The 16291-nt window shown below is 47.4% G+C and overlaps 1 protein-coding gene across 1 annotated transcript; it reads left to right on the top strand.

Annotated features, from left to right (window-relative positions):
• Positions 1-273: 273 nt before the first annotated feature.
• Positions 274-10936, top strand: LOC144169293 (uncharacterized). Its single transcript, XM_077698376.1, has 3 exons — positions 274-680; positions 5597-5793; positions 10086-10936. The coding sequence occupies exons 1-3, from the start codon at positions 455-457 to the stop codon at positions 10398-10400; spliced, it is 738 nt and encodes a 245-aa protein (XP_077554502.1). The 5' UTR covers positions 274-454; the 3' UTR covers positions 10401-10936.
• The last annotated feature ends 5355 nt before the right edge of the window (positions 10937-16291 follow it).

Genomic DNA, 16291 nt, shown 5'->3' with positions numbered 1-16291 from the left:
CAAATACGTAACGCGTTACCGATAATAGTAACTAGGTAGAAGTAACTCGTTCCTTATAACGCGTTCCGTACATGTCTGGCGCAGAGCGCAGACCCGCCAGCTTACAGAGCGAGCCACGGTAATAAAATGTCATTAAGACAGCGGCGGACTATCGCTGGGCGCGCGCCCGCGTTCGAGCAGAATGACGTGCGATTGCCCTTCTGCTGCGCGCGTTCCACCCAGAAGGCGCTGAAGCAGGAGATTCGTCTGCGCCATGACCATCATCATCGGCGGTGCAAGCAGCAGCAGGAACAGCAAAAGCGCGAAAGTCAGCCAATCAGCCAGCGGCAGTTGCACGAACGCCGCTAGACCCGCGTGAGACGCCAGCGCCCGCGTGCGCTCTCTTTCTTCTCGCGCAGTGGCACGCCGTTTCTCCTTTTTCTTTCGCGTGAGCTTCGAAGCCCTCGCTTCGAAGATGATGCGTAGTGGCCGATGCCCAGACGCGACCATGGACGCCAGGAGCACGCCGGAACTCATGAGGCAGCGGGCGTTCTGGACGAGGGACAAAGAGGACCGACTTATTGGCCTGTACAGCCAATTCAGCCTGCTGTGGGACTGCCGGCACAAACACTACTACAAGAGGGACAGGCGCGACCACGCCATGCACGCCATCGCCGAAGCCTTGAACAACGAGTTTGACGGTGAGCCCATGAGCACGCTTTATGCTATTCACGTTACTGTGAACACTGTCGTTTTCTTGCGTTAGCGTCTGCCCGCTGTGGCTACGTTGTGCCTTGATGCTCCCACCACGGCCGCTTGTTTCCATCGAGCAGACGCGCTCCTACGCTGACGTGAGCACGCTGTGGCGACGCTTCTGCGGCGACGCTCGCACGCTATAGCATGAGCTCGGTAGCCCTTGGAACGCGCTGTGACTTACTCGTTTAGCGGAAGATCGGAGAACTCGGTGCTTCTTGCAGAACCAAGCTGTGAAACAAAGAACATTGTTGTGTATTTAATTGTGTACAATACGGAAATCGCTCGCGGCACTTAAATCGACTGAAAGACTTTGCATGCGCAAGCACTATCGCTTTCCCTGGCGATACCAATATTGGGCTTCCTCGATTTACCAGTCCTGGATGGTCCGCGGCCAGTGCGAGGAATGCCTTCGGACCACAGGTCTCATAAAAATACATGAGAAAATCGAGTGCCGGATCACTTCCTGGGCAGGAGGCCTATTTACGCGTTCTGGTTCCATGAAGCCCACCGCAACGCAGATTGGTTGCTTCTCAGTACGGAGTTACCAACGATCTGCTGTTTGGTTTGGAGAGAGAGAGAGAGAGAGAGAGAGAGAGAGAGAGAGAGAGAGAGAGAGAGAGAAAGGCAAAGCGCGGCAGTGCCAGATGGCGCGAGGGTGGGAAAGAGGGATGGTGAGAAGTGGGTGAAGCGAAGAAAGAGGTGCAAACACGACGACGCCGTAGTTTTCTGAACCACGCGCTGCGCCCGCGCGCTCAGCAGCCGAAAAGCAAACGATCCTTTCGCGCTGTTGCGCTCTTCGCGTCGACACACGGTCGGCGGAGTTCGATGCTACGTGTTACATAGAGGCTGGGGTCGACGAAAATGACGCGGTGCATCACTCAATGGCTACACCCGCGAGAAGTTCCGAGTCAGACTTTGCTGAATGACCACTTAGCTGGAATGACCACCTTAGCTGGAATGACCACTCAGCGGCGTTGAATCGGGCATGAAAGATTTAGCGTACACAACCCATAGAAGTGTTTAGGTTTCCAGTATTGATTTATTAGATTACGGCGAGAGGCGTGCGCTACAAGCGAACAGTATTTTTTTTTTTTTTTTTTTGATGACGCCGCGTGGCTTGTGGCCATTCGACGTAGACGACGCCGCATATTGACTGATTGACTGTGGGGTTTAACGCGCCGACGCAACGCAGGCGATGAGGCGCGCCGTAGTGGAGGGCTCCGGATTAATTTTGACCACCTGGGGATCTTTATCGTGCGCCGAAATCTCGCACACACGGGCGTTTTCGCTTTTCGCCTCCATCAGAAAAGCGGCCGCCGCGGCCGGGAATTGAACCCGCGACCTCGTGCTCAGCAGCGCAACGCCTTAGCCACTGAGCCACCGCGGCGGGACAACGCCGCATATTTTCCGCTTATGAGCCATATAAGGAGCCTCAATCCTGAAAGACCCGCTGTGCACAAGCCACACGTGGTCTGCACGACCCTTCGGTGCGTTCTCGCAAACCACTGGATTTCAACTTAGTTATGCTGGCCGGTGATGCCGTGAGTGTGTGTTTATCAAAATCCTTGGGTACGCGCGTCGTCAAAGTTATGCATCGTGAGCGCACCGTGATTGGGCGTTTCTTCAGGCGGAACTGAATAGAGTTGTAATTGCCCAATGGCTTTACCAGATTAGCCTTAAGAGCCCGGTATTGATTTATTGATAGAATAATTAATTAATTAATGGACTGATCGATCGATCGATTGATCGAACGTCATTTTTAGGGGTAGTATAGAATTTTGATGCCAAAGTATGGTGTAACAGGGGCCTTTTGTTAAACACCTCCTTACGATCCGATGTATCCCTATGGAGCGCTATTCACCGTATTGATTGATTGATTTATTTATTGATTGATCGATTGATTATTGATTGATTGATTGATTGATTGATTGATTGATTGATTGATTGATTGATTGATTGATTGATTGATTGATTGATTGATTGATTGATTGATTGATTGATTGATTGATTGATTGATTGATTGATTGATTGATTGATTGATTGATGAGACAGGATTACTAGCGCAACGGAATAGTTATGTAAAGGAAAGTGGCCAAGTGTTCCTTCTTGACATCCTGTGACGATAGTAAGCCTGTCTTGTTAGGCTCGATATAAATTAGCTTAACTTTCTGCCTTAAAACTGGGCGTGCAACATTGGATGCAGATTTACAGTCGGCCAAATATTTAACTAGCGTGTGCGAGCTGATTTTGCACTATTAAAACGCTCTTAGGAACGAACAGCATACATCAGACGATGGGCCTGTTTGCAAGTTGGTTTCCGACCTGTTTGCTACTTGGCTTCCGTCATACGCCGCTGAAGCTTGAAAAGTCGCCGCTCCCGAACGCTAGGTAAACATTTGGCCGACTGTACAGTAACATCGGTGACATACACACGCGCACTTGCCAAGCTCGTATTCGGCTGTAAGATGCACTGGGCTGGCACCTTCCGGCAAAATTAGAGTATGCGGCTTCTGTGTGGGACCCCGGTCAAGAATCACTCATTGCAGAAATAGAGAAAGTCCAGAATCGTGCGTCGCAATTCATTCTTTCTAATTATCACCGCACTTCAAGCGTTACGGCCATGAAATTAAGCCTTTCTTTACCACTGCTCGACAATCAGAGGAAATTATTTGGGCTGTGTCTTTTTGATAAAATATATCACAAAAATCCCATTCTAAAACAACAGCTACTATCTTCTCCATCTTACATTTGGGCACGCATAGATCATCTGCAGAAAGTTAACGTCCCATCCTGCCATACAAAGCATTTTCGTGATTCGTTTATCCCCAGCACTTGCGTTAGTTGGAACCGCCTTCCTTCGTTTGTTGATGCGATAACAGATGAGACTGCGTTCCGATCTGCTGTAAGCAACCTGTTGTGGTGATTTCTTATCTTTACGTTGCTCGTTTCAGCTTGTGTTTGTGATGTGCTTTTGTTTTGTGATGCTGCCTTTGGTCCCTGAGGGTAACCAAATAAATAAATAAATAAATAAATAAATGAATGAATGAATGAATGAATGAATGAATGAATGAATGAATGAATGAATGAATGAATGAATAAATAAATAAAATAATAAATAAATAAATAAATAAATAAATAAATAAATAAATAAATAAATAAATAAATACGAAGGTCAGCAAGAGTAAAAGGTTGCGTTGAAGCTCACAGATGCGTACTTTTAAACACTTTTGCCTCCTTTTTTGCAAGTGTGAGAATAAAAGCGCTACCATGTTTGCAGTAAAAGCATTAACTGATTAAAACGGGACATTATTACAACATTTTTAGCTAACTTGGCTCCTGCGACTGGCAATCGCTGTTTTCATGCGAAGTTGCGGGTGCTTCGATTATGATTATTCTATTTCGTGCGGCTTGATAATCGCTCCAGATAAAGGGAGACACTAAAGATACTTAGAGGAAAATTATTCTAAGCTCTAGCACATAGCTTATCGCGCACGCACGCACGCACGCACGCGCACACGTACACGCACACGCACACAGACAAACGCACACACGCATAGACAAACGCACGCACGCACGCTGCCGCACAGTACTGCGCTACGCCAGGGAAACAAAAAGCTTTGGTAGCCCAGGCGGCCTGCCGTGGACACCATGGCTCCCTCATTTTCTCCCCTTATCATCGTCTGTTCGCGCTATTAGCATTTAAAGTAATGAGTTGGCAAATCTCCAAATCTGTCTTTCGAGTGCACCGAGGACTGGTTATTAAACAAAAAAAAAACTCGGTGCTAGCAACAAAAAAGCTTTTATTTTTACTCCGCGTTTTATATTCTGCAAACTTCGTCTTAATGTATTAGACTCACCCATCCTAACTGGTGATATGTTTGGAAGCACTACGTGCATATTCCACGGAAATGGTGTCATGGGAAAAGCACCTTGATCACTCACTTCGGAAACTCCAGCATGCCAACGTCTGTTGCAACGCTGCTGCTTCGCTGTAACTCCAACTTTCTTCTGTCTGTTTCGCTCTGCGCTGAGTCACGGCGCACTCGAGTGGCAATAACCACTCGAGAAAACACGATAAAGACAATCGTTTCGTAAATTCGAGTCGTTTTTCTTAAAACTTACACCGTTTTTTTATAAATGGTTCATCCAGCCGGGGATGCCTATCTCGCAGTGACAAGTGCAGTGCGTCCCTGACGGGGTTAACGGAGAAGAAGACATTCGTACACTTTACGTTCACCCTTGTATCAACTGAACAAAAACCTTATAAACACGATTTTGTTTATGAAATGGCTTGCGCACCGGCGCAGTTGATACCATTACAAGTCCGCCCATGGGATTTTGAATACAACTCATCGCGACTCAACTCCAAAATCACTGCGAGTCTGGTTTTTTTTCCCATTTCATCGAGTCGACCCGGCCTGGTGCTTTGCTTCTCGTTATTTCTTTTTTTTTTAATTCCCTGCATTCTTGCATGAAACGGCAAGTGCTCAGGAACCTCGTAATATCCCCGAAGAAAAGTAAAATGTCGTATATAGCAACGCGATGGTTCCAAGATGTACACTGTGAAAATATTTTAAAGAAATAGAAATAGTTGTGGAATGTGGCCGCCCATAAATGCGAGGGTGATAGTTTCCATGGCCCTGCTACCTGGCACAGGGACGTGTTAAACTTGAAACGGCGCACGAAGCAAGCTTTTGCCATCGCTATGAGCTGTGCAAAAATACGTTGTGTTACACTTAGCAACTGCAGAATAATCACTCTTGACAGAACTGCGATGAGCGGAAAGTTGCACCTGCCAAAGAAGAAGTGCGCAGTTTCCTAAATTGACTGTTTATTACCGCGCTTGATTTTTCCTTTGCAGTGGAGTCCGTGAAGGCGAAGATAAAGAACATGCGCGACTACTTCATCAAGGAACTGCAGAAGGAACATGCCACCGCGCGGTCGCCGCCTTCGGAGCGTTACTTCTCGCGTTGGGAACACTTCAACGCCTGGCATTTCTTGCGCAGGGTGATCTACAGTGTCCCCGCCGCTCCGCACTACGTCAACGTGCCACAGGCCGTAAGACATTTCGAGCTAAGCGACGAGCGCTGTGCCCTGGAATGTTTGCATGCGTAATCTTGCCCCTGTTTTCTCGGGGCATGCAGTGCCCTTTTACACCTGCGCTCGACAGAAGCTACCTGTAGAACTCTGGTCAAAATCGAAACGGTGTCGCTGCAAGATTAGAACGAACTTGGCTCATAACTTGCTTCCGCCCCCTGCCATGGTCGAGAGCGTGTACTACCTGCGCATTTCACTGCGACGAACCTAACGACAACTACGAAAGTACCTGCTTTTATGCACACGAATGAGCATCGCAAGAGATGCCGGTGATGGCGCTGCTACTCTCTTTCCTCTCTTAGTTATGGAAATATTCGCGGCACACAGTAAGCGCAGGTACGCATTCTGGGAGCATACCAGTTTAAACCAATCTGCCGAGTCTTCTTAAAATCCATAGAAAGCCTGCATAAAGTAAACTTCAACGTCGTCCCAACTCTCAAAACGGCGAAAGTTAATAGGGCTTGCTACATAAACGGAGGCGTTACAGCGCCTCCGAGGCACCGCAGACATTGCCGAGAGCGTGGCAGGATTGCGTTTCATATTCAAATTTTCTGTATTTAAAGCGCCGAAGATACATGTGGGCTATGAGACGCGCCGTACCACCTGGGGATCTTGAACGTGCTCAGAAATCTCGACGCATTGGGTCTTTTCGCTTTTTGTCTCCATCAGGAAAGCAGTGCACCGCGGTTGGGGTCGAACCCGCGACCTAGGGTTCAGCAGCATAACGCACTAGCCACTGAGCCGCCGTGGCGTGTAGGAGGGATTACGTGCCCTGTTCGATGGTAATACGCTAACTACGCGGCAGACGTAGAACTCCCGCCACAAACCAAACAGGGCGCTTCTGTTCTTCAGGCGCACGTCCCGTCAAAGCCGCCGGGACGGCTGCTACGCTGTATGGTGACGGTCTAGTTGTATAGACGACCTGAAACGGCAGGTCGACTTTAAGCTCAAATGCTGATCGCGTCAAATAGCCGTCTGAAGGTAACAGCAGCGTCATCGACGCCGTCCTTGCTCGAGAGAGAGAGAGAGAGAGAGAGAGAGAGAGAGAGAGAGAGAGAGAGAGAGAGAGAGAGAGAGAGAGAGAGAGAGAGAGAGAGAGAGAGAGAGAGAGAGAGAGAGAGAGATCTTTATTTGCCCTTATATTACAGGCGTCTTCGTTGCTGGGGGAAGGAGCTGCTATTACCAGCCGCCCCCAAGAACTGCTTCAACGTGTTGGAGGAGGGCCTCCCAGCGCTCCTCTTCCGTCAGTCGTAATTAAAAGGCGGTCAATTGTACCCATCGCGTGCTGCTTGAGCTCTGTTAAGAGCCAGAGTTAACCATTGCGAAGTGCACGGTCCACTGTAATCAAGCAATGAATTGCAAGTGTTACTCTTATAGCGCGGGGAAAATTTAGGGCAGGCGACTCGTTTCACTGAAGCTGAACAAAGGGAAAATTTCTATGCAATATGCCGCAGCGCGGCGGGCTTAGCGAGGAGGGTACCGAGCTAACAGCTCAATTTCGAGGGTATAGAGGCTTTCGGGATCACTTCTCTTGTCAATTTAGAAGGCTATTACTTACACCAAGCTGTGCACAGATACCCTCTCATAGTTCAATCGTGCCCGGTGTCCGTATAAAAAGAAAACACAGGCAATTTGTCTGCGACAAAGGCAATTTTCTCAGGAATTCTCTACGGCTCTCCATCTAATGTAGATATCTTATAAACATCGTCCGGCAATTGACCGCTAAGACCATAACCACGAGTTTCATTTACTTGTCATAGTTGCAGTGAGGCGTGACTGGTGAACCAATACAAATGTTACAAGTACACAAAGTTATTAGAAAGCGCGGGACGCAATTTATAAGGGCATCATTTGCAGAATAAAACCAAAACGGCAAGCTGCAATGCAATGCAATAAGCACAGTTAGCACAAATAAATGCGGAGAATTAGGTGTGACCAGTGAAACTAGCAGTTATGCCCGATTTAAACAACATGTCAGAAATAGACACTGTCAGTAGTATACGGAACGGGGTTCTATCTAATAGTGCGTGGTAAGGTGTATTGTAGTATATACGTTTTTGTCAACAAAAATTAGGACCGATTTTATATGAACTGTCGAAACGAGGTATGTGTAGAGATGAGATTGTCAGAATTGTTCATGCAGCGGAGGGATAACAGACAGCTGTCATTGTTATCGTCCAATTCCACCGAGTGTGTACAGGCGAATACCACATATGGCTTACTCATGAAGAAAATTGATTTGCCACTAAAACCACGGATGTTGCCCAAAAGCAAGTTCAGACGTCACTTCAGAGCTGACGTCGATGAGAGAAAAAGAAAAACTTTATTTCAAGCGGCCCTTGTCCGGGCCGCCGATAATAGGAAGCGGACCGGGAATGCGCGCTTTGCGGAGGCCTCGCCCGTGGACAATGCTCAGAGCGAGGGGGGAAGAGGATGCGGCGAAGATCCGGTGGAGGAGCTGCCCAGCTCTCCCAGGTGTATGGAATGTGGGGGGCTAAGAGGTGTGGATGAAGAAAGTGGGGCGATCTTCTAGCACGAGGACAAGTCCAGTAGGTGTGTTTCACGCCACTGGGAGCGGCTGAATCTGTCACGAACCGCTGTCGCCGAGCCATTAACGACCACTTCTGATGAGCGTAGGTTCCGACTGTGGAGGGTTACCTTGCTGCGGAGATCGCGGGGTCTCAAAGATTGTAATGGTGAAAAGTACTTACGGAGAAAAGTACTGGCTTCAAAGAATACAGCAATCGAGGGAATAAGAGCCCCCACGCCAAGTAAGAATGGTCAAAGACCATTTCAGAAACTGGAAAGTTGGAGAAGGAAGAGCACAAGAAGAAGCAAAGGGGTGGAATCACGAAGGAGACGAAAAATAAGACCAGGCCACTAGGAGGAGGTGGTGATGATGATGATGATGATGATGATGATGATGATGATAACCAGGAATTCAACAACGACTACTAACGTGACAGAATTCTAGGCCTACGAACTTTATCCCGCGAACTCAATTCAATCTTAACATTTTAATGCAGTGTTCAGTTTATGGTTGAGCAAAATATCGTCCACATGAATTAACATCAGTCACTCGTGTGTTTCCTATCTGTAGTTGGTCTACTGTACCTTATGATGACAGCTTCGCTGTAAAGCTCAGATTTAATATTCCGAGAACAAACAGCTTTTCGAGTAGTGAGTAGCTGTACATTATAAAAACGCCAACACTTACATGGCCATGAATAGGTGACCCGCTGTACATACGCCGGCACCGGTGACACGAAAGCGCCGCTTCTGTGCTGTGTCCCCTAGCTGTACATACCTGTAAACGTACGGCTGTTGCTTTTATAAATATTAACGAGTCCTATGCGATATTGCTTCGAGGTCGCGACAAAAGCGCACGCATAACCTTGGGCCATCTGAAAAAGTTGCGAAACGCCTCCGTGCACCATAAAAGATCGAGCAAGCTTGAAAAACAGATTCAGAAGGACGTTTGATTTCTGGTCGTCGCTCGTACCCAAGCAAGAAGAACAAGATTTTGGCCAGTCGTACGGTATTTATTAACCTACCGCGAAAGTTGCTACTGAGATTAAATGAGCAGCCAGCTAGAACGTCCCTTTTAGTGTCCTTTGGTCGTCCGCTTTCTAGAGGAATAACTCTAAGTGACATGCTAGGCCCTTGGTCGAACTCTAAACGAGCATCTCGAGCTACAAAAGCTCTATTGTCTTTCCTGCGAAGCACAGGACTTGATCAGACTCTTTAAACAGGACTCTCTTAATGAGCGCGTCATCTTCATCACAGTCATTATCATCATCTGTTCATTGATTTCATTTTTTCATACATCTGGTGTAGCAAGCTAGGCGCCTTGGCCAGGCTAACCTCACCAGTATCATTAAAGACTATTCTCTCTCTCTCTCTCTCTCTGAGATTAAATGAAGAAAACCGTAATACCAGCCACACTCGCTGGAAAACGAAGAGGCGCTTCTGCATGCAGCACTTTGGAAGGCTGCATGGGCTTTTCGTCCTTCTGTTCCCTTGCGCTTTACAAAATAAACAGCAGCCTACAATGTTTCATTCAAATCTCAAATATAAAAGAAAAGTTGAACTGCGCGCAGTGCATCTAAAACAAAAATTTGGTTTCTTGTCTTTGAGGTTAATTTAGGTGCACAATTACTTTTCTACAATGCGCACCATCCTTTGTACAACCTGTTAGGTGCTACCTAAAACGTTCGCCAACATGTTACTAATTTGTGCTATTTATATTTCAGCGTTCGTCGCGAGTTCGGATAAACCAGAAGCCAAACATGCCCACACTTTCTGGTCAGCGCGGGGCATTCCATCCTTCACTGACGTCAGAGGCCCACAGCAACAGCGTCCTGACGAGCGCCGCCGATGCCAGAGGACAAGACGGCGCGGACTATGGAAGTTGGGCCGAAAGTCTGGATCTGCCTTCCAAGGACACTTACAATGCACTGTTCTGTGGGCAACTCATCATAGCACTGCGCAAGATGCCCAGAGTCCAGCGGGACTACGCCAAACTGCGGTTTATGCAGATTTTATTCGATGTTAAGTACAAGGCTTAACACTATAGTGCGCGGCTTTAGTCCCAAGCATCACCCGCGCGCACAGTTTCACGCGCCTCTATTATTTGCTGTGTGAGTGAGTCACGGCTCCCAGCGAGCACCTTAGTTTAATTTTTTTTTTTTTTGAAAAAGTGGAGAACACTTTCAATCCCGGCAATGAATGCCAAGATGCCCGCTTATCGAGTTACTAATTCTTGTGCTCACGAAGTATCTGCCAGTTTGACCTATGTATACTTTTTCGCAGGGAACGGAACAACTGTATGAATAAATCAAGCAATCCGATGAATAAATGGTTTCTATTGTTTTCTTTCAGCCTTTTTAAGTTCTCTTAGTTGTTTTTTTTTAACTGATCCTGAGGAAATACATCTTTGTTTAGGACAATCCCAATCTGCAACTACTATATGACCACCAGAAAACACAAACGCTCGAACTGAGTGTTCTCAAGGATCCCCTATGAGCGGGCAAGAAAACTGAAGCATTTGGAAATCTCGATCCGTAACAATTATCGCGACATTAAGTTAAAATTCACGCATCAAAACTAGGCTCGCGCATTTCGCATCGTTGGAGTAACTAAATTATTCAAAAGAATTTCGAGCATTGCTGAAAAATATAATACCGACGGCAGCACGATGCAATTACTACATCTGCTTGCCGAAATAAGTTTATCGAAACCATTTTACGGATGTAACAGGCGCAGCCCAGTATTAGTGAATAATCATAGACTGACCTAAATCGTTACCTCCATTGAATTGTAAAACGAATAATGCGAGTTGAGGCTTCATCTTTATTTATTTAAATAAAATGTATCTATTGGGGATGGTTCTTCTCTGCCTCTATTTCACTTGGAGGAATTATCATGGTTTGTATAATGCGGTAGGGATGTTTGCTGTTGCGTGTAAAGTGATTGTGAAATTTGTGTAACTCCCGTATCTTGAGACCATGTAAAGTCTACGTCACGCGGCTCGATACTGAAATATGGTTTTTAAATGCAGGTGACAATAGTAACGATCTCGAGATTGAAGATGCGGGAAAGAGCTCAATTTTGCTTCGTGCAGGATCTGTTCCATATTAAATATGTTAATTACGGAGTAGATATTGTACGAAGTTTTGCTTCGTACAGTATCTTCTCCGTAATAACTTAAAAGCCATTCAGTGCGAGGTCCTACGCCTTTTGAATACCTTTTATTCAAGGCATATATGCAATCTGTAACCATATTTATACACAATTTCAATAAAGACATTCAACTTGGCTAATTCGCGGAGCTGCGGAAAGTGTTAATAGTTCTGCTTGTTCTCACAAAAAGCGCAACTAATGTATAGAAGACCAAACATTCTTGCCCAAAAGCTATCTAATAAATACGAGGCTAAATTACAGAGAAAGTAGCGCATACCCGAATAAATGGCTGCTTACCTCCCGGAGTCTCTAGCCACAGATTTTCGAGCTCTTTTTAAGGCAGGATATATCGCCAAAAAGTACAGCTCCAGATTGTATATATTATTGAGCGATAAAGGAAAGGAACCAAAGGAAACGTGCCGCTGTGGACCAGGAGGTTTGGCAAATGAACAGCCGACTCACGCAATTCGCAAGCGTTTGGTTAAACCCAGTCGTCGCCACCAGGGTTTTTCAGCTAAGGACCCTCGAATAAATTATTCTCAGCCAGTTCTCTGTAAATAAATACTAAGCGCGTGAACATCGACAGTGGAAACCCGGTAAATCGAAATCGGCAAATCAAATTCACTCAGCGTGTATTTAAGGGACACGGAAGTGATTTGTACACGTCGCGAGATTTCTAGCGCAAATTGTAGTCTGGCGTCTCTATAGGCCATGTTTCGACCACTGTCGCTGCGCTTACGCGAACTGGGTAAAAAAAAAATCAATTCCAGCTGTCTCCCCTCTGCATACTACTTGCCGATTGCCTATGACGTTTTGTATGTCGCCAAAACGCGATGACTTGGCTTGACTGCGCTACTGCACGGCTCGCCAACCCTCCAACCCTCCGACAGAATCAGTCGGCCAAGCATTTAGTCGGCCGGCCGCCGGCGGGTCGTCGCAATCCGCTCGCTCAGTTGAAACTAAGCCACGACACGTTTGTGCCTAGAAGAATATGCCTTTAGTTTGTCAGTTTGTAGACTGCATCAACTCTATATAAGTCCAAGTCGCTCCACACAACCGCACATGCAACGCTTTGCTGACTGGTACGCTAGTAGAAACATTGGAAGACCAATTGAAAACGGGAGAAGAGGCAGGGAAGTTAATATAGGTACTAAGGAATTAAAATCAACCGGCACTTATATCGTACAGCGCAAAACAAGGGTGCGGGAAGCACGTTTTGCGCTGGGTGAACTAGCACAGCGGTCAGCAGCACGACCACACATCTGAGAACGCTTTTCCGCCTTAGGAATGCAGTCGCTGAACATGAGATATTGTGGGAATTTGGGGTACGCTTACTGCACGAGCGTTATTTAAGAAATACTAATCTAAGCTGCTTAGAATGCTAAAACTAAAAAATGTAAACGGGCTATACATTATATAGTTTATTTTTCCGTGCCTGGTAGCGCTGGCTTTTGGCCGAGTGGTTTAGAGCACTATAGGTACTATATATTGCTTTACCATTCGCAAGTTCAAATCACCGGTAGCGCATGTTCTGTTTTGATTCTTTTGAAGTTAATTTGTTTGTTTTTGGGCAATGTTTTCCATGCTTCATTCACCATTTTTGCGCTGTAACGTTCAATGCTCCACAAGCGAGTTTGCACAACGTCTGCAGACTGACACTGACGCGCTGGCAAGTTCTCGTTGGCGTGGTTTTGCCACTGCTTGCGGGCGCAGACCCCTATCAGCCGACCCTTGACCTGGTGCGAACACGCCTCTTACGATACAGGCAAGAGCCAGACAAGCTCCAAAGGTGGGGGGAAATTGCATCGAATTTGAGCGTCTCCGGTGACGCGGAGGGCGTATATCCACTGCGTGCGCCTCGGATAGTGATTGTTACGATTCCAAGCCGTGCTGGTAGGCGACACATTTTACAGCCGACAACATGGCAAAAGCGCGGTATGCCGATTACTGAGATACCGAGAATGCTCAGCTAACGATAACGTCGGATGCTAAGCATGTTGTTTCACAGAACCGAAACCGAAACTGGTTTGAATTATAATTTTGGTCATCGTTCAATCACATCGCATCTTGTATGGACGCACTGTTTTAGTTGGTGCGGCCGCCCCAGACCGCGTGTGGTAGTTTTTCTTCTTTGGGGCTGCCTGGTTCTTGCTGCCAGGCCGCCTGCCAGGCCGCCTGGTTCTTGCTGCGGCAGGAAACTAAACATCCCCCTCGCGAGGGGCACGATCAAATGCAGAGCATTTCCGGGGGCGCACGACGTTAAGTAGTTTGCGTTACGTTAATGTTGTTGCACTTGTTGCTGTTGGTTGTTGTATTGTAATTAAATGAGGAGACGTAATTACGTGGTCACGCGACATCATTTATTAGCAGGTGGGTATGATTATTATTCTTCTCTTCTCTTCTCTCTCTTTTCTTCTCTGGCTGTTGCTGTTGCGTCGTCGACCTCTAGATGCCTCTGGTTGAGTTAGTCCCCCTATTCGAGGGAGTCGATGGGAGACGTCATTGTTGAAGTTGTTCTTGTTCTTGCTGCTGCTGTTGGTGTTGTTGCACGACAACTAGGACGACGGCCTTGTGGTCGCTGAAGTGGACCGTCAAGGGATCGGGAAGCAACGGTCGAACGCGCAACGTAGACGCAGACGACGACGACGACGACGACACGAAGGCGAGATCGATGCACGATCCGTGAATCGTCGTGGGCGTTCTGCTGTTGACGTCGTTGTGATCAGACACGCAGTCCAAACCGTGCAACTCCCTCATCCGCCTAACGAGCCAATCGTCCTTGCGAATGTCCACGTTATAGTCACCCACCAGGACCAGGTGTTGAATGAGTCAAGGATATAAGGCGCGTTCGTAGCCCTCCATTCTGTGTCGGCTTTGTGGCGCAGTGGGTAGAGCACCATGTACCTCGCGTTCCGCCCGCAGGGTCGTGGGATCGAAACCAGGCGCCGGTAAGTATTATTTTTTTATATAGTGTAGGGGGAGGGGTGCGGACTACTACGGACAACTAGAACGGGTGACATCGTGAGTTAAAGAAATGCTCTGCATTTAAAATGTATGCCGCCGTATCTACCGGATCAACGATGAAAAGCGTGTTTATTTGAGCCAGCCTACGCAGTGCAAGCAAGAACAGGAGCTTGACAAATTCACTTCAGTGTCCCTTGAAGCGAGCGTGAAAATGCGGCGATCTCAATGTACACGCGCAGCGAAACGAACAAGCAGCCAGCGTCCCAACGTATAGACCGTTTACAGCGTGGTGCCCCAGGCATGGCCATGTTGGGAAGAGGTTTATTTGTCCATCGAAGCAGATACATAACATGCCTCGATGGAACTACGCATCGGGTAACAAATATACATTACAAAAGGGAAACACACAGAAAAACAACAATCCAGAAGTGGCTGCCGCTGGCCTACACACAAGTTGTAACATTTTGTACCACGCAGGGTACAACATAAACAGAGTAGAAAGTCGAGTTGTTGGCAAACGCGAACAGTAGTTTCAGGGTCGAAACACCACGAATGTGGGTAGAAGTGCTACAGTCTTACATAGTTACAGATACACACATGGTAAAGTGAACACTGCAGATAACTATGTATCGTATTTAGTCTGGTTACAAGGCTAATATTCTAACTTGTTTTAGTATGGTTACAGGGCTAATATTCAACTATTCTTATTCCCAAACGTGCGTTGTTCACCTTGATGAAGCGGCACGACCAACGCAGGAGGAACGCCTCTTCCCCCAGCGTGGCGAGCTCCGCTTCCAGGTGTTCGAACAGACGCGTGCGCATGCGCAGCAACATGGGGAACATAGCCTTGTGAGGCCGGGACCGGAGTGCCGCGACACCACGACGCCTCCACACAACCAGGGCCCCCACACATAACAGAAAAGTTACTAGGGCATCGCGAGATTTTGTGCGCTCCCCTAGGCGTACTTTAAACATCCTAGACATCAGCGTCCAAAACGTCCTCGCTACAGAACACTGAAAGATTGCGTGTCGCAAAGTTTCATTTTGTCCGCATTGAGGGCACCGCGCTGACGGAGTTACGCCCCACGCTGTCAAGCGGTCTCTAGTGGGCAGAACGCCCCAACCACGCTCCCACCCGAAATCTTTGACGTCCGCTGGGAGGACCGAAGAAGTCAGCTGCCTCCAGCGCGCCTTTTTAGAGCGCGCTTTCTGCTTGCAGTGAGTTCCGCCACAGCAAGTTGCTCGCAAAGTTCGCTTGGGGCAATGTCCGAAATTTCCAAGTCGGGGATCTGTGCTAACGGTTCTCGAAAGGTTTTCGTGACATAGGTGTAGAACGACGGCGGTTCCTCTGCCAAAGGGCCGATATAAGGGTCACTGTAAAACACACCTCGCGATGTGCCCAGGAAGTAGTTTAGAAAGCTGCTTCCTATGTAGTCCGGGTTTCGCGTCAAATCTACAAACCTACGCAACGCCAGGACGCTGCACATTGTCGACATGCATGGAAGGCATGGCCATGTTGGACGACATGACGTCATTCGCCATGGCTGGCCTTTTAGAACTCATGTCTCGTCGTGGCCTTCACTGGTGCTCCTGCGTTTTGGCGAATGGAGGCGTGGCTTGATGAATGAATTTGACATTTTTTTTCGGGTGTTGCTATTAATGGGGGATTTGCGTCGAACTAGGTAGAGTGCGCAAACCTTGAGCGCTTACTTATTCATGAAAAATCGCACGTAAACATTGTTGGAGCATTTTATTTTTATGTTCACGCGTTTTTACCAACATGAAGCTGTCCGATGGCTTCAGTTTTTTTTTT

The sequence above is a fragment of the Haemaphysalis longicornis genome, unplaced genomic scaffold, assembly GCF_048455015.1.
Source record: "Haemaphysalis longicornis isolate Haplotype H1 unplaced genomic scaffold, Haemaphysalis longicornis Haplotype H1 scaffold_1, whole genome shotgun sequence".
In the NCBI taxonomy this organism is placed as follows: domain Eukaryota; kingdom Metazoa; phylum Arthropoda; class Arachnida; order Ixodida; family Ixodidae; genus Haemaphysalis; species Haemaphysalis longicornis.
The sequence above is the reverse complement of the archived record's forward strand: the minus strand, read 5'-3'. Positions and strand labels throughout refer to the sequence as shown.